Source organism: Apteryx rowi, unplaced genomic scaffold (assembly GCF_003343035.1).
Source record: "Apteryx rowi isolate R43461 unplaced genomic scaffold, aptRow1 scaffold_196, whole genome shotgun sequence".
NCBI lineage: Eukaryota > Metazoa > Chordata > Aves > Apterygiformes > Apterygidae > Apteryx > Apteryx rowi.
The window spans coordinates 682,778-708,066 of NW_020448263.1; the positions used below are offsets into that span (position 1 = coordinate 682,778).

Genomic DNA, 25,289 nt, shown 5'->3' on the forward strand with positions numbered 1-25,289 from the left:
TAGTGCGTGCGTGCGTGCGTGTGTGTGTGTGTGAGGGGAGAGAGGGCTGGACGGGAGAGGGGAGGGGAAGGAAGCAAAAAAAAAAAAAGAAAAAGAAGAAAGAAAAAAGGCGGAAAGCGGCAAAATGGTTAGCGGATGACATCACCGCGATTTGCATAGGCGCGGGGATAAAACCGCCCCGCCAGCAGGCGCCCTTTATACTCTCGTGCGGAGCGGAGCGGCGAGCACCGGAGGGGCTGCGGGGCTGAGCATCACCGGCGAGGCGACACCGGTGGGTTCCCCCCCCGCCCCCCCTCCCGCGGGGCGCGGAGACCCCCGTCCCTCCCCCCCGCCGGGACCCCCGGCGCCGGAACCCGCGGGGCCGGCGGCGGCGCTGCCCTCGCCCGGCTGCGGGGGGAGCGGGGCAGGGCAGGGCAGGGGGCTATTGTCTCTGAGGGGCTATTGTCTCGGGGCCGCGCTGCTGCAGGGCGGTGGCGTGCGCGTCGGGAGCGACGAGCGGGCTTTGTTGTGGTCCGGGCGTTTTATTTTTGCACTTCTTACTTTTTATATTTTATGTTTATTTTTTCACGATGAGTTAAAAACCCGGTCAACCAGGCGCTTGCCCCCTATTGTACCCCGCAGAGCAGCGTGCAAATGCTGGGAGTTGCCGCCGGCGAAGGCTGGCGGCGAGCAGCGGCGGCTCTGATGCTGGATTAAACTTGCACCTTTTTTTTCCCCCGCCCTTCCTTACATGCTACGCCGGGGATTAGGCAGTTTAATTTCGGCGTGTGCTGAGTCTCCGGCTGCCGAGGCGGAGCCCCGGTGGCGGTGCCGCCGCGCGGCGCCCCGGGCCGCGCTGGGAGCCGCGGGCGCGGCCCCGCCGGGGGGGCCCGGAGCCCTCGCCGGGGGTAACGGGCTCTTCCCTTGTGTGCGCAGAGTTACCTGCCAAAATGTCCGACAAACCAGACATGGCCGAAATTGAGAAATTTGACAAGTCGAAATTGAAGAAGACAGAGACGCAAGAGAAAAACCCGCTGCCTTCAAAAGAAAGTGAGTGTGTGTCGGGTGTGCGCGGCGAAGGGCGGTGCGGAGGCAGCGCGGAGACAAAGAGGGGAGGGAGGCAGGGAGGGAGGGAGCCGCCGGGGGGCGGGGGGTCGCGTGCGGAGAGCACGCGGCCACATCAGATGCCTAAAAACTGTAAAATCGGCGTGAAGCAATTTTTAATTTAAAATTTATATTCCAATTTTATAGATGCCTGTTTTTGCAAACTATAGCAATTTTCATGTAAATGCATTTCAGGTTCTTGATCTTTATTTTTTTTTCTCTTTTTTGTTTTTCCTCCCCTTTTAGCAATTGAACAGGAGAAGCAAGCGGGTGAATCGTAATGAAATCTGCCCTTCCAAATTATGCACTGTACATTCCACAAGCATTGCCTTCTTATTTTACTTCTTTTAGCTGTTTAACTTTGTAAGATGCAAAGAGGTTGGATAAAGTTTAAAATGACTGTACTGCCCCTTTCACATCAAAAGAATAGAGAGAACTACTGACACTGAATGAAGGCGCTGCCTTTCCCTCTGCCTGTCTGGCTTTGGTCCTGGTGGCATGAAAGAGCTTGCATGTTGATGAAAGAAGAACTTGGGTGGGACTACAGTAAACTATAGTAACACACGAATAAATGCAAAGCTGTACCAAGGTCCTGCGAGCTGTAAAATGCAGTTAATCGAGTGCCATTTTTTTTTTTTGTTCAAATGATTTTAATTATTGGAATGCACAATTTTTTTAATATGCAAATAAAATGTTTTAAAACCTGGATGGTATTTATGTCCTCTGTTTGGAGAACTGTATCAAAGGATGTGAACATAAGTGCCGGTACTGAGACATGGGATACTAGAAAACCTTTGGAGATGATATGGACCTCAGTCGTCATTATCAGTTTTTCGATACGTGCTCTGACCATAGAGTAATATATATTTGCATACCTCAAAGCTAGTTTGTAGACCATTTCAGTAAAAATTGCATTGTTTATAATTTGTTGCCATGTGAGTATATATTTCACTTTAAATATTTATTCTTTGATATTTAATGTAGAAATTGATAACGGCAAACATCTGGCTAAGTTTGTTTCTTTGCCACACCCATAGCATAGCTCTTAGTAAGAACCCTACTGTACTGTTGCACAGACTGAACCTCTGCTGTATAATCTATAGTTCCTTTAAATAATATATTAATAGACCAGGCCTTGATTATTATACTAAGGTGGTTTGAATATTCAGTCCATTGCTGAACATATACTTTGTAGTATTCTAAAGATAGATTAGTGGATGGTGTCCCATGCAAATAAAAATAACTCCTAAAATGTTACTCATGTTTTGAACACTGTTGTATAATCTAACCACTGGAATGATTCTAAGAATTGGTATCAAAGAATAAAAAGCTACAATTTATCTGATAATTAAAAATTAAACATTTGGGGCAAAAAAATTACTGGTGACTTGTAAAATTAAGATAATGACTAAATTAATTGTATATGTAAATAGCAATGCTCCATGTTGCTGGTTTTTGACAGTTACTACAGGCCTGGGACACTACCTTGGTTATTTTTCCTTATCTCTTAAATGACGGGTGAAATTTGGGAGCTGAGGAGGTCACTAGGAATTTACTTTAGTAGTCACGATTTCACCCATTTTCTTAAAATGTTGAAGTGAGTAATTTGCAATCTGTGAAAAAATGCTTTCAGCGAGGCCTTGTGGGAGGTCGTGAGTGTGTTTCTTCAGTACCTTAGTTGTGTAGTTAGATCTTGAGCCTGTATTCATTTGAACCAGTTGCTATACAGCAAAATTTGTTGCTCTGGGCAGGTCTTTTTTTTTCTGAGGTTGCTGACCTTCAACTTGGGGAGGTCATGTAGATTTCATGCTTCATCCTATCACCTTTGCAAGGATCGTAGCAACAAATCTGTCCTTGAGCTTACACCAGGTAGCAGAGAGCCTGGCTTGCTACTTAAGACATGTGGTAGACGTTCATGGTGTTGGAGAAGGAGCTACCCAAGGGAGCTGTGTGCTCCTGGGTGAAGCCCGCTGGGTCCCATGGCAGTTGAAAACTGCAGAATGAGGTGTTTGGCAAAAATTCAGGATTCATACAAAGATTTGGAAAGTCCTGCTGGCATAAGGACCTCACTGTAATTTAAGCTGATGAATTAAGAAGTAAAGTGAACCTTTTCTTGTGCTGGTACATGCTTTATAAGCTTTCATTTTATTCCCCATGTATAAAGAAAGGCACGGGAAACTTTTAGCTGAGTTTCTGAAAAGTCAATTAAATGATCAACTCCCAGCTACTGATCTTAATCAGGTAACACAGGATGTAACATGACTAAATTCAGAAGTGTGCAGTCTGAACAGTACGTGCGCAAATGAGCAGAAGCAAGTGTCTAGTTGCAGCGGATTCATCTATGCAAAGAAAACCAAAACAATATATTTTTAAAAGAGGTAAAGCAATAGATGTACATAGCTCTGTATAAATCAAAGAAAGTGTGTGTTGAAAGCCAGTATGGTTCAATAAAAGTAATAAGATATGAGGCCTTTGACTTCTGGATCACAAATCCAAATTGACCAGAAGACAATGCTGACCGACGGGTATAACCATCAGCTACATGTCTGATGGCCAAAGGCACATACAAAGAGATGATGAGGCTCAGCTCTGTTTCCAGGAGGTAGGGCGGTAACCCTACCAATGCAATTGCATGAAAACTGAAGACTCAGGTGGATCGATGGTGATATTCGGGGCTACATCTACACTGGTTTTCACTGTGGCTAATAAAAGAGACCTATCTCTTAGGCTGTCAGACTAGAAACTTTCACCAGCAACAAATCCACTGAAAGAAAAAAAAAATACAGCCCCCAAAACCTGATTATGAAGAAGGGTCATCAGAAACAGAAAGGCACATATGGTTTTTGATCTCACATGCTGTGCAGTCACATTATCCCAGCCCTGCGAGACTAAGGCTTTACCGTGTCTGTGTGCTGCCTCCCCGCCCCCACCAGAAACACAGCAGCTCCGTCAAGGCTACACAGGGAGTAGCTCTGCCCTCAAGTACTGAACCAAATTGTTCTTTTCTCAATATTTAAAGAAATGATTTTCAGGCACCTCCCAAAATATCATTAACTAAGTGTATATTGTACAGAAAGCATATGCTAACAATATCCAAAATAGGTCACTGTGGTACTAAAGTTAATTAAAGACATGTCGAGACTTTAATGCAAGCATTTTGGTCTTCTAGACTATTTTTGTGCAATGCTGAATGTGTGATAAAACACCACTTCCCTTAGTAACCCTTTACTTCCCTAGAAACAGTGTAGAAATGAACAGTTCCTATCTTGTATTGTAATCATATATGGCTGACACATACAGCCACTGAACAAAATAATTTTATTAATGTGTACTAATCCAAGCATCCTATAAAATATAATGAGCACATAATACAGTGTTTAGTGCAATAATTCCACAGGGCTGATACTAAAAGGGATGTGAGGAATTAAAAAAAACGTAGCTAATGCCTGTTCATTCACATACACTACTATTACTATGCAAAGCAACCTATGATGGTCTTGGAGAGCTGTCTTTCGTGAGATCATCTGATGTGCTAGCTTTGTGCGTTTTCAATTCAACAGGCAAGGCAACTGAATTGTAAATAAAATGGGATACTTTGTTAATTTGTATAAAGGCAATTCCAGACAATATCTCTCCATTATTTGTACACTGACAGATTAATTTGCTATTGTCCCTGTGATACGATGGTTTTTTTAAAAGGCTCTGTTCTTTACCATGCACCTATTTTAAAACGTTGTGACTTGTGACAAGAAAGAGCCCTTTTTTTCACTCTAATGTCAGTTAAGGGTAATGACCTGATTTCCACTATGACTCTTACCAGATTTTAGAATTATAAGACCCCTCTCTGCCTTTCCCTCCTTCCTCCTCAGAAAAAAACAGAGATTTTTTTTCAAACATAGTGTGTTTTGGGAGTCAATTTATTTTGCCTTTGGGTTAATGAGCCTTCAACATATTGGGGGAACAGAAAAGGTACTTTTTTTTCTTGTATTCTCAATCATGAAGAGTAAGATATTCCTTTTTCTCCTTGTAATCGAAAGCTGAAGTTGTCAGGAGATTTTTCAGTCTTCCAGAGCTTGGGCTTTATGAAAACTGTCAGACATCATGAAATTCATGCAACATGAGGGCTGGCAACTGGGAGATTCTCCAACCACTGCTCCCTCACATGAAGAGGATGGCAAAGTGGAGTCAAATCTATAGCATTAATTACAGACCACAATATGTAGAGAATGGCAGAGTGATGCTGTAAAAGTAAGTCTCTTTTTTTTTTTTCTTTTAAATGCAGAAGTCCTATGGCCTCGTGTTTTCTGATGGCTCTGGATACCTAGCATAGATTTTTCACTTAGCAGTATTTTGCAAATGAATGGATAGATTTACTCTAGTTTATATATCCTTCCAGAATTTGAGTAGTTCCCTAGTATACACAACACTTTCAATCAAAACATTTTCTTGGGAAAAAAAGAAAGCCATCATTCCATTGACCAAAGGCTTCTGGATGACAGAAGAAACTTTTCCCAGTATTGTCATTTTAATCATTTTATTTTTGGTATGTGGTCCAGGGCTTGAAATTTGGGCCTGGAAGCAATCTCATGTGGCTCTGTAAACCTAGCATATTCCATGAACAGACATTTGCAGAATGCCCTTTGTTTGCATAATATGTGTTAATATTGAGTACGCTTACAGATTGGCTAGAGATATGTTTGAAAATGAAAAAAAGAAACAAGAAGAGGAATGCATTTGCATGTTCTATAATATTTGCAATGAATAATTCAGTTATATCTTTCGGTGGTTTGAAACTGCAGCAGCAACATTCAGTTCTCTAAAATAAGACAGATGAACCAGCTGAAATCTACGTATCTAGAGAGTTCAGTAGACTGAAAGGATGAAATCCAACTGCTCAGATGGTTCAAATCTCACCTAAGCCATTTTATGAATTTGCATAAGTGTTAGTTTATGTTTGATTTCCCATAGTGGTGCTTCCTTTCCATATGACACATAGCCATATATTATATGGCATATCTTATGTAGGTATAGTATTTTAAAATGTTCTGAAATAGAGAGTCAGCCATCGCTTGCAACTTTGGAATTCATCTTTAAGCACCTCTGTCTGCACACCTAGATTTTGAGCCACGTGGAAAATTTTGGAGTTACACAATAATGTGAAAATCACTGGCTGGATTAATTTTTCGTGCATCTCAGTTCACCTCACCTGCACTATGCCATCTGGCCTCTCTAAGAAAGTTGAGTCAACAGAGGGATCTCCTCCTTCCTTCCTGCCAAAGAGGGCATTTCCTCTCAGAAATGACACTGACCCAGTGTGCAGTAGTAATAGCAGTCAGTGTGATATAAGTGAAAAGGTCCAATATTGCATGATATTTCCTGAAAGATGGAAATTGGAATTTTGTGGCAATTGGCTCATAGCACTTGCTTACCGTTTCAGAGAGTCCTAATTTGGTACTGGACAGCACCACAGATGAAAACTAATTTTAGGTCAGCTTTAGAGATTTTTATGGTCCTCTCTGAGACTATACAGTTAGAATTACGAAAACTAAGGTGTCAGCCAGGTAGAAGATAGAAAGAAACCTTCTCTAAGTCATTTCCAAGATGGCATTAGTGAGATTTCATCACTTACAAAGGATATGGCCATATCAAACTCAGACAAAAAAAAGAACATAGTAGTTTAGACGCTGGCATTCAAAAAAGTTATACAAGAGAATACCTTTTTGGGCCTTATCTCTGTTATTTATTCTAGGCATTATGGTAGCACCTTGGTATGATACCACCATCATAAAACCAGGGACCTCAGACCTGTGTAGTGAAGAAACTGCTCCTGCAGTAATGGAGCTGACTTGTGAGCAGAGGCTCAGTAAAGTCAGAGTGGTGACTGCCTTTACCGAGCACGGCTGAATTGTGCGTGAAGCAGTCCCTAGGCTGCTGCGTCTTACAGCAGGGGTACTCCCTGCTGGGGTGTGCCTCCCAGCAGGGGTATGTCTCACTCCCTCAGCTATATTTTGCCTTGAAAATGCAACTGCCTCTTTCCGTTTTCTCCAGATGACTGATTCTGCCAGACTTTCTACATGTAGCTGTGCCTCTGCATGCATGCAACACTTCAATGACTTGATGCATCCTCACCATTCAGGTTATTACTAAAATTCAGCTTCGGTTTCTAGGGTTGGCATAGGAGATTGATCTTCCATTGAAGAAAAGATCCAGAGCAGAGTACTGTGAGAAAATTGCCTGAAAAAAAGTATATTCATTATTGCACCTCTTTCTTAATGCATGACAAAATCAACCAGTGACGAGAAAAAGGAAGCCATTTCAGAATAACGTGTCCAAACAGAAAAGTAGACGAGGCCCTGACATCTTTATTTCCAAAACAAGAAAGCATCTTCAGCCAGCTGAGCACCCTCCAGACTCCCAGCAGATTTATTTGCACCATTTGGGTTTCTTGTGAAGAAGGATTGCATGGAGAGGTCAGTCAGTATCACCTGGCAGTGCACACTGGTGGCAATATTGTAGTGCAGGCTCCCCAGGGGCAACCCTGGGACGGTCCCCAAGCCAGCTGATGCTTCTTTTATTTTAACCTTGCCATTCAGCTTTCTTGTCACATCATTTCATGGCTAGATGGTCTGCAAGCTGCTGTTCAAAAATAGGCCAGTTCCAGCCCATCTCAGGGTTAGTGCTAGCTATGTGCTGTGTTTTTGGGTGCTGCAGGTTCCTGTATGCCTGCCATTCCCACTCCAACACCCTTCAGCCTGCTGTGTGTGACCTGCCCTTCAGGGATGCCCAGACCTTGGGCAAGCCTGTGCTTTTGCTGGCCTGCCTAGAGGTGGGAACAGCAGGTGGCATTGATATCCCTTTGACATTCCGGGGTCAGAAGCAACAAGAAGAACAAATTTTTCACACAATTTCTTTAAAACAAGAACAACAACGGAAACCATTCTTCTTTATAAAAGCGGAAGGGACTAGTTAGTTGAATTGAAAGAAACAGTGAAAAAGCCTTTTCCTTGTTATTTTTGCTTGCCAGTTTCAATCTTTTCTTGGAACCTCTTTTAAAAAGGTCCTGGAAAAATACATTTCTTGTTATGTGCATTGGCAAGGTGGCCTTTTTCTAGGGAGATGGTAGTCAGTGAAGCTCTGGGCTGTGAAGTTTCAGCCATACTTGTAAAATGACTGAGCTATGCAGGGATATAGACTAGTCATAACCTTACCAATCCCAGCTCTTGTGCTGGGTTTAGGGCTGCTTTACATCCTAGGAATGGGGCAAACCAGCTCATATGTAAATCCATTACTTACTAGATTAATCCTAATTACTAGATTAAGGGCACTACAGTGTATATCATGGCTTTTCTTGACAGTGAGCCTTGTACCTAGGTTTACAAATAATCTCACCCCTAGATTATGTCAGAGGCTAATAGGTCCCATGAAAGGCTATTAGCGAAGGAATGTTAAAATGATTTCCATGAGAAATGAGCTTAACACAAGCATACCTTAGCAGCAGCAACCAAAGCATTATAAAAAATGAAGTGAGAGTTAAAAGCATCAGTGATTTTAGTCCCACCTTATTGTTTCAGTGTGAATTAGGAATAAGAAATCTCTGGAATAGAAGGCTGAACTATATCCCACTGCTCTGACATGTTAGAGCAAGATAGATGGATCCCAGACAGTCTCGTCTGCAAAGCTCATGACTACAAAAGCAGCTGATGCTTGCTTGGATCATGCAGAGAACAGCGCTCCCAGGAAGAACTTCATGTTTCCGTTTTAATTTTTTTTTTTGAGCAACTTTAATTACCACTCTGTGAGACACAGAAAAATCTGTTGCTTGCTTTGCTCTTGGTAATTGGCTTGCCAATATTAAATGGAGGGGGGGAAGAGGAAACTCTGAAAATGAATTAGGCTATTATAGATGACACCACTTCTCAGCATGAGGTATTAGTGTGATGCCAAGAGGAATACAGGTGAAAAACCTTTCCAGGGGAGAAGCAGCTTTTTGCATGGGTCCATAGGATGTGCATACCCATATACAGCTGCTTCTGTGATACTTTGCTTGTTAAAATCATCTCTGCTGTATGTGGGAGGTGTGGGTTACACTGAGAAATGACAAAGTAGCTTTCAAAGTCCTTGCTGCATTTTAAAGGTTAAAACTAGGAACAGTCTGGCATTCTCTGAAAGGTCTTTAAATGGAACCGAACTGTTTAATCACATGTATCGCAGCATGAGAATAGTCCCTTCTATATCCTTTTCAGCTAGACTTTGTGAACTGATACACACAGAGGTTTGTTTTCAGCAAAGGCCACACTGTAGCTATCTACATACAGTTTGGCTGCACTCTCTGAGATCAAAAGAACAGCAGAAAGTGTTCTGAGACCAGGAACAATTTCAGACAATTTTCAATTCGGTAGCCTAAAAGATCCTTAGATGCATATTTCGGAATAACACAAACTGAGCAGCTGGATACTCACGGCTTCCCGTGAAATTTCCTTCCTTGCTGAAGTTAAAGGCCCCATGAAATGTCAGGCATTGAACTTGTGTAGTTGCCTTAATTTCTGTGAGCTTTCTAGATGTTCATGACATTACAGTCAGGCCATTTGCAGGCCTAAGTAGACTAATAATGTAACTTTAGGCCCTTGCAACTCCTTCTGGTTTGGGAAAAACCCTATTAGCTGCGACAGGGCCTCCCAGACAGGTCTCTGTGACAACAAGCACTTCTCAGAAGGAATGGAAGTATCCTCTATCTTTGGATGATATATGAAGTGTAATTACATATTTCAAGTTCTTCTCGCTATCTCATTTTATGCATTCTTCTTTTTCACCTTCCTCTTTCAAATCTGAATCCTGTTTCCTTCTCTATGTTTATTCTCCTCCCTCTGGATGGGTGCCCTAATAATACCACTGTTACACGCCCAGAAACCTTGGTCTTCTCTTTAGTCCTCACTCGTCATATCCAAATTGTGTGCATACCACCTCTGCCAACTGCTACTCTTACTTCAGATTATATTTCTGACTCCATTATACAGTCTAATAGTCTGTCAGATTGCTTGGTGTCTCCAAATCTCTCACCCGCAGCAAGAGTCTGCTGCCAAATTTTTGACAGGGGACTCCATCAAAAATCTTCTGCCTAGGATATCTGTGCCTGTAAAATACTCTGTGTAAAAGCTTCACTCTTTCCTTTCCTCTCTCTCTCTCTTGAACGAACAAAACCGGTTTCTAACAGCTGACCTGGCAGCCGAAGCAGTGGCATGTCAGCAAACTGGAAGGATTAGGCGCTGCATAAACTGACCATTAGGAAGAAAGGGCTCTTATCTAACCTTTATGCAATCCTTCTCCTTGTTTGTCCCAGCTTCACAGCAATGTTTTTTAGTTTTTTTAATGTGCTTGTTTATTTCTAGTGATAAGTCCCTAGACTTCTCCTCTTTCAGTGCTGCTAGCCAGCAGTGGGAAGGTTAAAAATGCAGTCAGTTACCAGTGGCAACATACTAGTGTTGTAAATCCTGCCCACACATCTTCAGATCTACTGACATTTGAAACATCTAGGCCTTTTCTGTTAGATATACCAGTGTAATTAAGTCTCAGTATATCTTTTTTTTCCTACAGTCATCCTCCAGGAGTGCTCAGACAAGTATATATGTGGGATATATATGGAAGGAAAGAGAAAGAAGGAGGTTCAAGTTATGGAGAAAGAAAGGAAGCCATTACAAATTATTCACTAGGGCTTTTGAAACAGCAATCTCGCATACTGAAAGTTGCAATCTAACAGCAAATTATTGATTCCTTTAGATTATTTTAGTAGCTTGCCTGTGAGCTGCAGGTCAGGCTCTGCCAGTGAAATCAATTACATTTTATATCGGTACCATATGCTTATCCTGCAGCAGGGATGTGGAGGTGCTGTGCATCCTTCTTGTCAGTTGTGCAATAAGCTAAAGGATGATATGTAGTGGGACTGGCATGTATGCTAAGGCAAAAATATATGAAACCTTAATGCAGAGTCCAGTGAAAAGTTGCCACTTCTCATTAGAGTCAACGGGGGCAGGAGATAGTTTTCCTGTCAGTCAGGATTCAACTGGCCCGCATGAATGTGGGACTCCTTTTTTTATAAAGCAAACAAAAAAGATGCAGTTTCCAAAAGAAGCATACTTCTAAATGCTGAGAAAATGAGACCTTTACTATTTGGTCTATTCTGCCCTTGCTACTGCCTTGTTCTGTGGCTAAGGATCACTGTTATTTTCTATAGGACTTCATGAGAGCCCACCGCAGGACAGACAACCAAACAAACAGAGCTGCAGATGATGGAAAGGGACACTGATCTGAATATAGCAAAGGAAGTGCAAGCCCTTGCTGCAGTTTTGCTCTTGGTGCCTTACTTCTGCACTGCCCCACGCAGGAGGGAGTGGGGAAAGGGCCATTCCTTCGTGACCAGCTCTGGCAACCAAGCTCCGAGCTGGAGCAGCTGGTCATTATCATTATGTGTTGCAGGCACAGGGACAGCAAGGAGGGGACTATCTGGAGCATTGGCCCTCTTGGGATGAAGCATCTTGCCTGTCATCCTTCACATAGAGCTGTACCTGAAGACACACATTAAAAGAATGATAGAAAACTAAATCAATGGCTCTCTAAGCCCCACAGTACTTAACATCTGTTTTAAAATTCCCTTTTATTGATTTTTATACAGAAGTAATATAGCTTACGTCAGTGCTATATTACGGGCATCTTAATCACACAGGTCTTCAGGCATGGTATCTTTCTAAAATGTCATCAGTGTTAAGAGAAAATGGGCCACTGGAGAGAACAAACTAATAAAAACTTATGGTTATGAGGAAGTCACTAACAGTTTACACCCCTGTGTGGTGGGCTATTTATGGGACAGGCATGCTCCAAACTGAATAAAGGTGGCGGAAAACAGTGGTACTAATCATATGAGTAAATGCCACATTCATGAACAAAGATTTGCAGGATTAAGTATCCAGTTCTCTGTATATCAGTTTATGCGATCAAGGCCTATGCTCTGTTCTTTGCAAATGTGAATTATTTATAACTCTATGCTGAATTTCAGCCATATACGCTGAATTCTTTCAACAGATTTAATGGAGACTGAGGGATTATCCTCTGCTTGTGAAATATATTCATGTTAGTGAGTTCCTTATAGATTGCTTCTTCCATAAATGCAGTGTATAGATTTTTAATCTGGTAATGGACTGTCAGCCACAGTTCTTGTAAATTCAGACACATTTTTTTCTTTTGACAGTAACAGGGCTATTACAAATTCAGTGCAATTTTCATATAATTAACTGCTTACATGGAAGGGACATATCACAGGCAGAGGTTTCTTCCTCATATGCAAAACAATATTTCCAGTGAGGTAGACACACATACTCAAGACCTTATAAACATGCAAACAAATCTCTGGCATAACTCTGCAGTATCTCGTTTATTAGAGCATACACAATGCTGCTTAAGGTAAATGATACACATAGAAGATGAAAACTGTTTATTTGCATGTACCATTCTTGGTGATACTTTTAAGAATTACCATGTCTTTGACCAAGCTGACAAATAAGTTTCTGGTATTAAACTATGATTCAATTTTATCTTAGCAAGTAAGGGGAGGTTCAGTTAGCTACTGTAGGCACCTCTGTTGACTATAAAGGGAAAGCGGCTGCTAATTTTGGTCTTTTGAATTGCACAGGAGTTAGATCACTGAACCAACCTAAAACAGAAGATGTGGACACCCTAATAACAAGAACCTGTTATTACAGTCTATAATTTATGGGATATGTTTTGAACATTCAGCCGGGCTAGCTGGGGATGGATGGCTCATGAATGGAGCTTAGTGGAACTGTGCAGCCTTATATCCATTGTGAGTCTTGCCACATCATAAACTGCCTGGTATTATTAGGTTTGGTTAGGAAAAGAAAAGAACAGGTATGGATAACCTTTTTACAAACAGCAGGGAAAGGATGTTCCTTCTTTGGTAGCAGTCCCTGCCCATTCCTCATCCCCATCCCCGTGCCTCATGGGTGAGGGGGCTGGCCCACGGTAAGCAGCAGCCCTTCCTTTTCTCATCCTCCAACAATTGGCAATATAGTCACCAAAATAAGAAGGTAGCCTGAGGTTGCATTTTGGAAGTCCTTTCTCTAGAACGTGCTCTCCTCTTTTAGAAGGAGTTCAGAGGGGATAATTTGCTGGAGAAATTGTGACTGTACAACATTTTAACTGCCTACTTAGGGAGCAGAAGAGAGGGGCACAGGATGGAAAGGCACTGTGGTGCCGTACCTGTTGTCTTCAGTGCACATTAGGCAACTCACAGAGATCGCAGGGGGATTTGCGAGGGGCTGAGGGGGGTGATGACCCACTTTTTGTGGGTTTGTTTCTGTTCAAGAGCTATAGATACTGGCCTCTCTTCTCCTCCCTCACGTAGCCATTCTCTATCCCATTATACCAATTAATTCTACTGTCATGAGATCTTGAGGGAAAGCTACTATAATCACTGCATAGAAAAATATTTCATTTTGAGCTCAGTGTCTGTCTGGAGCTTGGCAAAAGTAATGAATTGGTCACTTACACACATAAGGAGCCATCTTTTAGTTCCTCTAGGTCCTATTATGTTCCTTCTTTGCCTTTCAGACATTCAGTCATATTTGCGTTATCCCTTAAGGCAATGATGATATGTGAAAAAAACACACACTTTTAACTCAGTCAGTAGTTTAATTGACAAGAATATACATACTTAACCACCTCCAGAAAACAGGAATGAATATATGAGGATTAAACAAAGTTCAAAGAGGCAAGGGTTTTATTATCCTCATCTTTTTAATACTTTTCTCAGTTGTGACCAATGATTTTGTTACACAGTAGGAAGTCATATCCAAGCAGCAAAATAATAGGACTGGAAATAAATAAGTGCCTCTTTTCCATGGTATCATAAGGGCCTCTAATTTCACTTCTCTTTTATCACGGGTATTCTAGTTAGTTGACCTTAATGGTACACATTCAGTCATATTTTAGAGGAGCAATGGAGCACAGGATTGGTATGCTCCTGTGATATATGCTCTTGATGTAGTGTCAACAGGTACCAATATTAGCTAGAGCTTCCATCATTTAGGAAATAAAATTTAGGACAGAGCAATAGCCTCTTGTTTTCTCTTATAAAAACTGAAATATATTGATGTTAATTATAACAGTTGTTTATAACTTTGACTTCAGAGTGAAAGCATAACATCTTTGTCCACTTTAGGGAAAGCAATCTTGGTAAAAATATTATAAAAGGTATATCATAAATCCCCAGTGAAATGAACCCAATATCGAGGGTTGTCACTGTCACTAACTTCTTGGTGTCTTAATTTTCTCACAGTGTGTTAAAAGAACATTAAAACTTGTGCATGGCTGATCTGCCATGTAAAAATTCTAACTGATGGTGTACAAATCATTATATTGCTTTTTTCAGGCTCTTATGCAATCATTTTAGTGGAGGTATTTCATAATCATATGGTTCTGTATGCTGGATGATTGCTACATTTAGCAGTATGTGTGTATTTAAGCCTCACAGAGTTAAGTTAAAAAGTTCAAAGTATAGACTTTCGTAGTTACATGAAGCATGTACAGGGCAAGGGCTTCCTTGTATAGCCTATTTACCATATGCCTAGCCCTATAACTTTTAGGACTATGGTTTTCCTTTCTATTTTTAATTTCTTGAGTTTATTCCTATATGTTTACTGATTTAAAAAGTGTTTCATGCCCTGCTTCTGTGTGTTGGTCTGGTCTGTATGGGCAGACCCTTGCACTCATGCGAAAGTGAATGATCCCAGAGTGGTCCATGTAAAAAGAGTACAGGGGACTGCAGTGCATACCTTGTAATTAAAAAGTGTGCTCAGAGCGTTAGCAATATAAACAACTGGTATTTCTTTCTAAACAAATTGGAAATTTTGAATTATACTGCCACTTCTCTTGTTTAGTCTGTAAACTGCACTGAGTGCCTGCACTGTTTTTTATGTTATGTTTACATAGACAGGTTCTCGGAAAACAGTTAACTTGCACAAGTAGGGACAGATTTGCAAAAGCATCCAGCTCATTTGGACACATACACATTTTGAAACCCTAGCTTTCAGTAGGAGTCCTAGTTATTCAGCAAAGGTAGTCCTTACAGAACTGGGTGTTTAAAAATTTGGCTCAGCACAGATTTGAAAATGTGGACCCTACAGAGTCCACCACGCTGTTCCAGTTTCAGGTGGGATCTGTACGTCTCGCTGTGGGAAGGGGAATAAGGATTACCTCACTGCTTCCAGTAGGTAATTCAGTATGGGCTTAATTCAGTGTATAATTAGGTTGATTTTTGTCTGTTCATATCAGAGTCTCAGTTCATTTCTGTATTAGTGGGCATTTTCAGATCTCTTCTTCTTTCTCCCATTGTTCACAGTTACCCAAAACTCCCAGTTGCTCTATGGCATTATTTGTGTTGTCTCAGATAAAACCAGTTTCTGTAACACTGTTTTTTGGTGATTTTTTACCTGAAACTTCCCTATCAGCTTTGTTCTCACTAGCTGAGCCTATAGATGGATATCTCCAAAGTAGTTAGAAATCACTTTTTTTTTTTGATTGGGTAGTGGTGTTGGATATTTTGCCCTTCATTTGACAAGGAACAGAGAGTAGTTCATTTTTATGAATCACTAGCCATCAGGCTTTCATAATGCTTAGAGTTAGCATAATGGGAACTGTTTGTCTGTTTACCAGTTTAATGAAACAGCAGAAGGAAATGCAGCCCAAGGCCTTTAAGGAAAGAGATCTCTCCTAAACAAGGACCGATTTTTGTGCTTGGTATCTTAGACCAACCATTTCCCACCTGGAATCCAGGTGAAAAGGTACTTAAAGAAAACAAGCATCAACAGACTGAAATCCACTGCGTGGGGTTCGGTGGCTCCACTTGAAAGTTTTAGAGGTCTGCAAATTGAAAAGGATTAAAAAGACACTGCCTTATTTTAAAAGTCTCCCCCAGCAGCAAGTTTCCCTGGCTAAGCAGCAGTGTATGAGGAGCACATGGAGAGCAGGAGCCTGAGTGCACAGAAGGGCAGGTGCCAGCAGAGCCTGGCCCGACATCATGCTCCAAGACCCCCAGGTTAGAAGAATACCAGCAGCAGCTCTGATCCCAAAGAGCAGTCTGGCAAACAGATTGCACCCATTTTAGGCCATACTTACACATTTAGCAGCAAGCCATTGCATGCTTTAGGTTGTCCTGCCTTCTCCCCCTTCTCACCCTCCCATACTATGCTCAGCTATGTCCACATTCGTGCCATCCTCTTGGCTGACTGGCAGAGCTGTTGGTATGGGCACCCAATGACCCTGATCAGGATGAAAATCTGCCAAAATCGTTTTCTTTTCTGTCTATAGCAGGTCCCTGTTCCAGCTCTCCAGGCAGCTGCATGAACAACTGTGCCAACACAACAGAGATGCGGGAGGGAAGTGGAGGAAGGATTGTGGTCCTCCAGCAATAGCCAGGGGTGGAAATTCTGTTAAGCCAATGTGACAGCAGTGCTACCACAGCCTGTGACATTAGCTGAGTGGCAGCTTCCACCTTCCTCCTTATTGTTCTCTGAAGGTGCTAAACAGTCAGCAAATGGCCTGTCATTTTGGCTATTTTAACTCTCAAAAATCTGGGGACTCTAGACTTTAATGAGCAACGAGTATACTTATATATAGAAAGAGAGAGAGACAGAGAGTTGCTTGCTACTTTGGCCTATATCGTTCCTGTATACTACCTGCTGCATTCACCATTAGGTCTAAAGTCCTTCTCTGAAAAAGCGGCTAAGTATTAGAGACTCATTCTGAAGCTCCCACCAAGGGGCTAATTCCAATTTCAGCAGCTATTTGTTCTCTCTCCTTTAGTGACTTCACCATTCTTCCCTCTTTTAGTGTCATGGGGCTCCACGCCATGGGAAAGGAGAGAAAGCAATGTTTGTAAAGGAGTTTAGCTGACTTCAGAACAGCGCGGTTGGGTACGCTTTGCACCTCCTCTGGCATGGTAGGCATATAATTTACACCCTCTGAAAAGTGGATTCTCTTAGGCTCCTATTCCCAAATCCTCAGTGAGATTTGCTGACACATAATATATGGCTGCTCGAATGGGGATGACAGGACCCAGCTGACTCAGAGTTGTCAGCTCCCTGCCAAGGGACAAAGTGAGAGATGCAAGCTACAGAAGGTAGAATTCAAAACCATGCTACACCCGATAAATAGCAAACTGAGCCTGCCATAAGTCAAGCAGATGGACGCAGTGCCCTTTGGTTCTCTTCAGCTACAAAAGTAATTTTTTTTCTCGAGTCATGCATAGCAACAGTACAATTATTTTTGGACCACCACCAAGACATCACTGATATAACAATTGTATATCTGTGGTATGACCACTTGTGACAGGAGAATGTAGCAGTGTGTTTGGACACATTACTTCTTATTTTTAGATGTTTTCATGGTCCAACTTAAAACTTAAAAATTTCTGAGAGTGTACAGTAAGATAGAGCATGACTGTGTTTGAGTGCCCAACCTCAGATGCATTAAAGGACCCTGAATTTAGTTAAGCACCAAAAAACTTCTCTGTCAAAACTAACTATGTGAAAAGTCAGTGGGATGCTCCAAACGCACTTTTTTCAGGATCTTTCCACCAGACACCTGGGTATATTTCATAGAATCTGCTGCCCAAGGTTGTACACATTGCAAATATTTACTTTTCCTGATGCGATGCAGGAGTAAGCTGGTATGAAATTCAGCAATGTTGGTATGACAATGATTGTATAATGTTATTGTGGATTGATTGTATTGATACGTAATGATTGTGTAGCATTATTAGAAATGGCCCCCTGGGGGGCATCCCGAGAGACCTGTTTTGAAGGTCTAAGGGCGAGACCCCAAGCACTTAATTTAGCTGAGGTCAGGGGTCTCATTCTTAGGCAGTGCAGTGCTTGAGTATGGTGCTTGGCTCTTCATACAGTGAACAAGGAGACATATTTAGATATCTAAATTACAGGGCTGAGTCTAAGTTTTTGCATTGTTATAGGCAGGTATAAAATTGCTCCCATTCCTCACATTCTACTGTACTCACCTCCTTATGGGCTACTGCTTCCATCCTTACCTCTGCTTGAACTTTACTATCTTAGAAGTGACCTGTGCCACTTCTCTGCTTGTACAGGCTCTCATGAAGGAGATTTTACTCTAGAACAAGCCTTTAAGAGATCCTAAGCCCTGTGGTGACTTCTATCCTTTGCTGGAATTTGTTTACCTGACAGGACTGCAGAAAATTTGCCTATCCTTTCAAGATCTACAGCAAATCAGAAATAGGTAACACTACAAAGAGGTTCTGGTACAAATTTCCAGGGTACTTGGTCAGGGTTATAAAGCTCCTTTTTCCCGTTTTCCCATTAGTACGAGCAGCTGAGACATGTGCTCATCATTTGACATGGCCAGAGCTGAGCAGCTCCCCATTTAGACTGGGGCTGTATCTGCCTCTAGAGACATAGGCGGAACCTGAGCCATCTGTCTAATGCTAAATGCAGAGACAGCCCTGGGATCGTGCCCTTACATGACTTTTTCTTTTATTTCCTTTAAATAAATAGATTAACTATTCTTTATCTTGCAAGTTTGAAAACAATGGAGCGGCTGGAAACTGCAGGTGGGAAAATGTTTTTGAGAGCTCCTAAATACAGTAAAGACATTGACATACTGGAACAAATCCAGCTGAGATCAACTAAGAGGCTGGAGCACATGGTATAAGAGGAAAGCCTGAGAGAGCAGCTGGGTTTGTCCACYCTGGACAAGAGAAGTACTACATAATGGGATGTTATAGAGAAGATAGAGCCAGTCTTTCCATCTACAAGAAGCAACTAATGTAAGTTGCAATGGACTGSATATTAGAAAAAATAAAACTTTTGACAATAAGGGTGGCCAAACACTGGAAACAGAGAGGTTGGGAAACCTCCATCCTTGGAGCTATTCAAAACTCCAAGGGCTCAGAGCATCCTGATCTAACTGCAAAGTTGGCCTGTTTTGAGCAGATGACTTCCAGAAGTCTCTTGCAAACTATATTATTCTATGATTCTGTGATAATTTAGCAGGGGGCATGAAGGTGGGAAATGAGCATCTGCATGTTAGGGGACAGCATGAGCATTGGGCAGCAGAAGCCACATATGATTTATGTCATTAGGTCATCATAGCATGAACTATTTCCCTGTTCTATTGACATACATATTATTGGGATAGTGCCACAGTATCTGATCAGTGAGTGCTGCAGTGCTACTTGTAATGTGTTCCTTGGGTTTTCAGTCGTTCCTCTTCTCAGAGGAGTGAGACAAATATTGGCAATGTGGTGATTCTTCCGGGGTTATGGGAATACCAGCCTGAAAGAAAACAGGGCAGTTCTGTGGCTTTCAAAATTTAAAAGCTTGTAAAAGTGTTATGGAGAACAAATGTGATATTTGAATTTGAACATTCTCACCTGATGTACTGGTATCATTTGTTATCTGTGTTGCTTCACAGATGCTATTGAACTCCAGACTGGGGCAAGGACAGCAGTCTGAGCCTGATACATGCAGAATGGAAAAGATCCCCCAAAGACCTCACCTACCAAGCATGCAGAGGAACTAACGGCACCCTCTCCTGCCTGTGGCTGCAAAACCAAGCCTGTACACAGATTAGCTAGAGTCCTTGAACTATTTTCCTTCTGCAGAGATCCTTGCCCCAGGATGCTGTAAGCTTGCAGAGTCTGTTAACACTTGTTCTCAATTTTAGAGTCATTTAACTAGAGTTGAGTCTACCTTATGGATTAGAGGACTTGATTCAATGACCTCTTAAAGTTCCTTCCAGCTCTGTTTTCTATAGGTCTACAGTGTAAAACATAAACCAAAATTACTAACTCAGCCAGGCTAATGTTTAAGGGTTCAAACCATACAGGAAGGTCATGAAATGATGGAGTCAGACAGACTCCATGGAGAGGGACACTTTGGACGTGCTTGGAAAAGAACATGTATAATCTGTTCCTTATAAACACAGGAAATCTTTACTGACTCAATAAGCATTCAGACACCTGGAGAATTACATATGATAAAGCAAATATTGAAAACTTCACTGGAAAGCTAATTTTCCGCTCTTGTCACTGTATGAAGCTGGCATATGTGTTTTTATTGCACAGTAAGAAGACAATGACAAACAAGTTCAAAACCCTTGACCTGGAAGTCTAATAAAATACAAGAACTGATATAGTATCAGACAGTACAAAAAATAATAAAAAAGATAAACGTAAAGTGGGCATGACTTCATAGAGGGATGAATGGATGAATCATGGATATTTTAAGGAACACTGTATTAATTTCTGCCAATTCCTTCAATAAGCAACACCTTAAATTCTGCTACCTCTTCTGGAAAACTGGTTCAAGATCTCTTCTGCTGTACAGGATACGAACATACAGGAAGAAACACACCCTGTTGGCTGCATTTAGTGGCATGAGTCAGGGTGTGACATAGGTTTGCTAGAAACACCTTTATCTCACCCCATTGCAAGAAGGTAGGAAGGTGGCTTTCGTACGTTACCATGGCTTAGCTGAGAGGGTGGTAGCTTCTTACATCGCAACGGCTGTGTGAGCACACGACGAAGGGAAATAGGGCTGCTTTCAAAATGACTCAGAGCAGTCCTCCGAGGCTGCAGAGTAGGTGTGCTGTGGCTGTTGACGCTTTGACCCAAGAACATTTTCCCTCTGCCCATGCCCCCACCTTTGCTTTGGTCTCATAGCCTTGTTGGTGAATACAGGCTTAGACTGCCCAGTGCATCACTGGATGCAGTGGGAGCAGGAGCCGGCACAGGGAGARCCCCTATGGCACTAGCTCTGTGTAGACAGCTACAAGTGAATAACTACAAACTGCACAGAGCAATACTGTTTTGAATGCAGCAGGCAATAAGCTGAGTAATATTTGATATAATAAACTGAAGACAAAAGCCAATACAAATAACATGTGGCTGTACCTGATGTCCTTGGATACTGTTCCCATTTAAATCCACAAGAAAATGTTCATTGGTGTGAGTGGTGAGGCCAGGCTTTTAGCCACCCATTAGTAGCCACCGGAAAGACATGATGGTAGGACTGGAATATGCCACAGCTGGCACTGAAAACCTCTGTTTTTAACCTTTTGTCCCTTAAAGCATTGCTTGTCTTCGTAGTGCTTATGGGATGCAAACAAAGGTTGATGGTTAACCTCAGCTGTCTTATTATATTAACCAACAGTGAAGTTTACCACGGGTATCATTCTCAAGCACAGGTACCGCTGAAGTGTGACAGGAAGTGAGGAGAAACTGCATGCAAAAACAGGAAAAGGAGGGGACATTTGGGTTGAATTTAAGAGGCAGGTGCTGCTACCTAACTGCTAAAGGCCAGACTGAGCCCCAGAGTGGAAGAGAGAAGGTGGCACATGAGCTCATATGAAATATAAAGGGCAAATCCAGGGAGCAGTCAGGCTGTCCGTCCTTTACACTGTGCTGTGTACTTCTCCCTGGGGTGAATGTGGCACAAAGGTTGGTGAGAAGATGGGGTTGGGATTTTTTTTTTCTTTCCATACTGTGGAAATGCCTGAGGTTTCAACAGAGGAAAGAAGCTAGCTGGAAGATGGAAGAAAGAGTCAGTTCCAAAGTGTTTGGAAACCCCTAGCATGGGTACAGGAGTGACCTTTCTCTGTAGACAGGTACTTGGAAAAATGTTTTATAGAATACATTTTCTTGGGAAAAAGAGTTGATTGGAAAATGTTGTCCTTGCCCAGGATCACTGGTAGTCCGAGAAAGGCCTTTTCTCTGCTCCTTCTCATTGCAGGGACTCACAGAGGAGAGTTCTTACATTCATAACTCTTTTACAAATGTGCACATTGGCTCTCTAACTGTCTCTTGGGCAGGACAAGGGCTCTGCATGTGGCCTTCCTGCCTGAGAAAGGCCACAAGGATCTGCGGACGAGACGAATTGCAAACCTTGCAATTATGGTCACAGAGTGATTCTCCTGGCGTCACTGTAAAGCAGGATGAATCCTAGAGAATTCAATAGGTTTTAACCTCCCAGAAGTCGTTCATGTAAAACTAAGATAGGCAACACTAAGAGCTCTTTGATGCAGAGAATCTCAAACAGAATCTGTTGTTGCTGTTATTGTTATTCCTACTATTAATAAAGAATCGTTCTTTCTTCCTGAAATTTGCCATCGAAATATTCTCCGGGCAGAAGCTGGAGCAACTGTGTTACCAAAGAGGGGGATTTTTCTAATCTCCTGCATCGTGGCGTGTCATGCCAGTAAAATGCATGGAATCTCTCTGCATTGCAGAGCAACATGCTGAGGGGAAAAAACGCTCCAGACATCCTGCTTCTCAGCGTTGCTCACACCAGTAAAGCAAAACTTCTCCAGTGAGTGGGGTGGCGAGGGGGGGGAGGGAACGCCAGTGACAGCTTGTGGCAGATGACAGAATGTAGCCTATCCTATAGTAGAGGATGTATTTAGTCCAAGTTTTCGAAATGAGTAATATAGCAGACCCAATCTCACAAGCCTCAGTCCTGTGGGAGAAGAAACCAAAGTGCCGTAACACGTGCACGGTTGTCCTTGGGAAAGGGATAGATTTCCTCTCATTGCAGACTTCCTGCTGCCCTACACAGGCGTTACACAGAGACGGTGACCTCACAGCCCAGCACAATAGAAGTGAGCGAAAACAATGACACGTCACGGACACCCATAGCTACATGGGATATTGTGTCTTTCTTACCTCCTGCTTATCTTTGAGTTAGGAACAGGTGCACCAAGAGCAAACCAGATTTCCTGCAAGTGCAGCCCTGCTGGTGTCACGTGTTGTTGGAGGCACTTTGTGTGGGGGTGGGATGCGTGCGGTGGAGAGGCATGAAGGCACCACACTGTGACGAGAGGGGCAAGAGCTCCCCGGCAGCTTGGGAGCATGTCTAGTAGTCCTGCTCTGCACCCTCCGTCCTTACCTGCATCTGCACAAAGTGTGTTTCCAGCGCTGGCAAGGGTCGTGCAGTGAGAGATCCGTAGCCAAAATCTAGCACAGCTAGACGGGGGTGTGCGGTGTGCCAAGAGCCTGTGGCTTTTGCTTACCTTTTCACTCAGTTGTCACAACCGCCTGGAGAGATTCGGTCTGAGGCCTGCTCCCATTTACACTCCTCATTTGCAGAGCCAGCAAAACCCAGAGCGTGAGGGTCGAAGCTCTGGGCACCCTCAGCGGGAAGCCCAAGGACGGATGCTGCCCAGGGACCAGCTCCCCGTGCTGAACAGGTACCCAGCAGCCCTGTACCCAGAACCCAGGCATTCATATACACACCCATGTTACTTGCACAAAAAAGATCAGTAAGAGATATTCTGCCCCCAAGGTGTGATTCTAATTTGACTTCCTTGAGACATTGACCTTTTATGAGACAGAAAAAAAGGAAGCCGTAACAGCTTAGATAGCTGGCATTTAACAATGATATTCAGCTAACAGTACATGGATTCTTACATCCCAGAAGAACTATATTTGAAAAGGAAAATGACTGCATTTTAATTTCATTCTCATGTAAACAGTGATAAAACTACTATTTTTTAAAGCACTCCTTTACTCACGGTTTACTGCTCTCATGCTCAGTCCTTTTATATCCTAATTGTTTTTGTAGCCATTGTAATATAAACTCAGACGAGCATTCATTAGGAACTTTGGTCCTTTGACCACTTTACTTATGTGCACTGAGTGCGTTTGCTGAAACTTGCACTGTGTTTTAGCCAGTTTCATCTGAGTTTGCAGAATTCTAGTCTGTCAAATAAAATTGTTGAGACAAGTATGAGACAGCTCAGCTTTTTCTTTTTAACAATGCAACACCTAAATATAAATCTTCATTTACAGAAAAAAAAAAAAAACAGGAAGGCAAAATAGATGTTTAAAATATTTTCATAAACTGCACAATGATTAGAACTTCCGGGTTTAGTACAATCTCTTTCTCTGGCCAAACATGGTAAGGAAGTGACTGTGTTCCCCACAGCACACACTTTCAAATAGCTCTTTTCAACAACTAGAGGAAGTGAGAAAAGTCTGCTCTTCTTAGTGCTGCTAGCTTTATTTTAGAAAAAAGAGAGAGATGTGCAGAGATACTTCATTTGCACCAAATAAAGGAGAAAGTGATTAAAAATGACTTTTTCCAAAGATATATCCAAATCACTAAATTGTTCTTAATTTACCCCAAATACGAAAGTAAGATATGCACACAAGTTTAGGATTTCCATAAAAAGGAACCCAGAGCAACAAAACTGGCTGTCACCCCGCCGTAGCCTGGAGTTGGAATCCAAATGCCCTGGAATCAGTGGCAACTCCTAACTATCTTCTAGGATTTCCCTCCTCCAGTCTCGTCTTGCAGCTCTTCATCACAGGAACATGACACCTAAAATGTGCACAGAACAATGTCTGTCCCTGTTTCTCACCTCCAGCTCAGCAGCTGTTCTGATAATTTATATTAAGGCTGCACTGTTTATCCAAAACAGTATTTCATCACATGAACCCAATCAGAACTTTTTATTTGTTGCATTTGTGCTATGATATTTAGCATCAAGATCTGGTAGCAGCGTGGAGAGGAGGAAGGTTGCTTTCTGTGTGTAACCCACATGAAGAAACAGCCTTGTCTCACTGCTGTGGCTCTTCCCCTCCTCCTTCCTGCTGCTTTTATTGCCCTGCTCTGTCCCCGCGCTGCACTGTGGCTGCGTGCATGCAGAAATCATCAGTACAGCCCTTCCACTGGCCTCAGCTGTATGCCCTGCGCTCAGCCCCGCTGATCTCGGTGGCAATTTACACCGTCGGAGGAGCACCTCCTTGTCATCCCACCCCTTACCTTCCAACCTCCTCCTAGGTGCTCACTCATTACTTGCTTAGGTTCTGTGATGCAGCAACAAACCAAAACGGCAATAGCTAGTGGCAATTTAACGAAGAAGTAAAACTAGAATTAGACAAATCTGATATTTGAGATGGGGTTCAGCTCAAGATTCAGATGCCTATATTTAGGCATACATAGTGCAGGTATGTCTACGTGTGTGAGAGATGTCTAAGCTCCCATTGCCATTAATGCAAAACTAGTCAATACAGATAGGGGAGGTTAGGGAGCATCTGCCCAAAAGTAGACACTTCTCTTTGGCCAGCTGAATTGCTAAATTCAAATGTATTAGTCTGTGAACTGAATCCT

The 25,289-nt window shown here is 42.4% G+C and overlaps 1 protein-coding gene and 1 long non-coding RNA gene across 3 annotated transcripts in view; one reads left to right on the forward strand and one right to left on the reverse strand.

The window, feature by feature from the left end:
* The first annotated feature begins 175 nt into the window (after positions 1 to 175).
* TMSB4X (thymosin beta 4 X-linked) lies at positions 176 to 1,791 on the forward strand. Its single transcript, XM_026062906.1, has 3 exons — positions 176 to 271; positions 916 to 1,029; positions 1,330 to 1,791. The coding sequence occupies exons 2-3, from the start codon at positions 930 to 932 to the stop codon at positions 1,362 to 1,364; spliced, it is 135 nt and encodes a 44-aa protein (XP_025918691.1). The 5' UTR covers positions 176 to 271; positions 916 to 929; the 3' UTR covers positions 1,365 to 1,791.
* Positions 1,792 to 7,026: 5,235 nt separating this feature from the next.
* The window catches only part of LOC112964609, a 60,542-nt gene continuing 42,279 nt past the window's right edge, over positions 7,027 to 25,289 (reverse strand). Inside the window, exon 3 of one of the 2 annotated variants that reach the window (XR_003253017.1) lies at positions 7,027 to 7,317. This is a non-coding gene — a long non-coding RNA (uncharacterized LOC112964609). Of the gene's footprint in view, positions 7,318 to 24,430; positions 24,498 to 25,289 lie in introns of those variants that run through there. The other variant, XR_003253018.1, reaches the window with a different exon arrangement.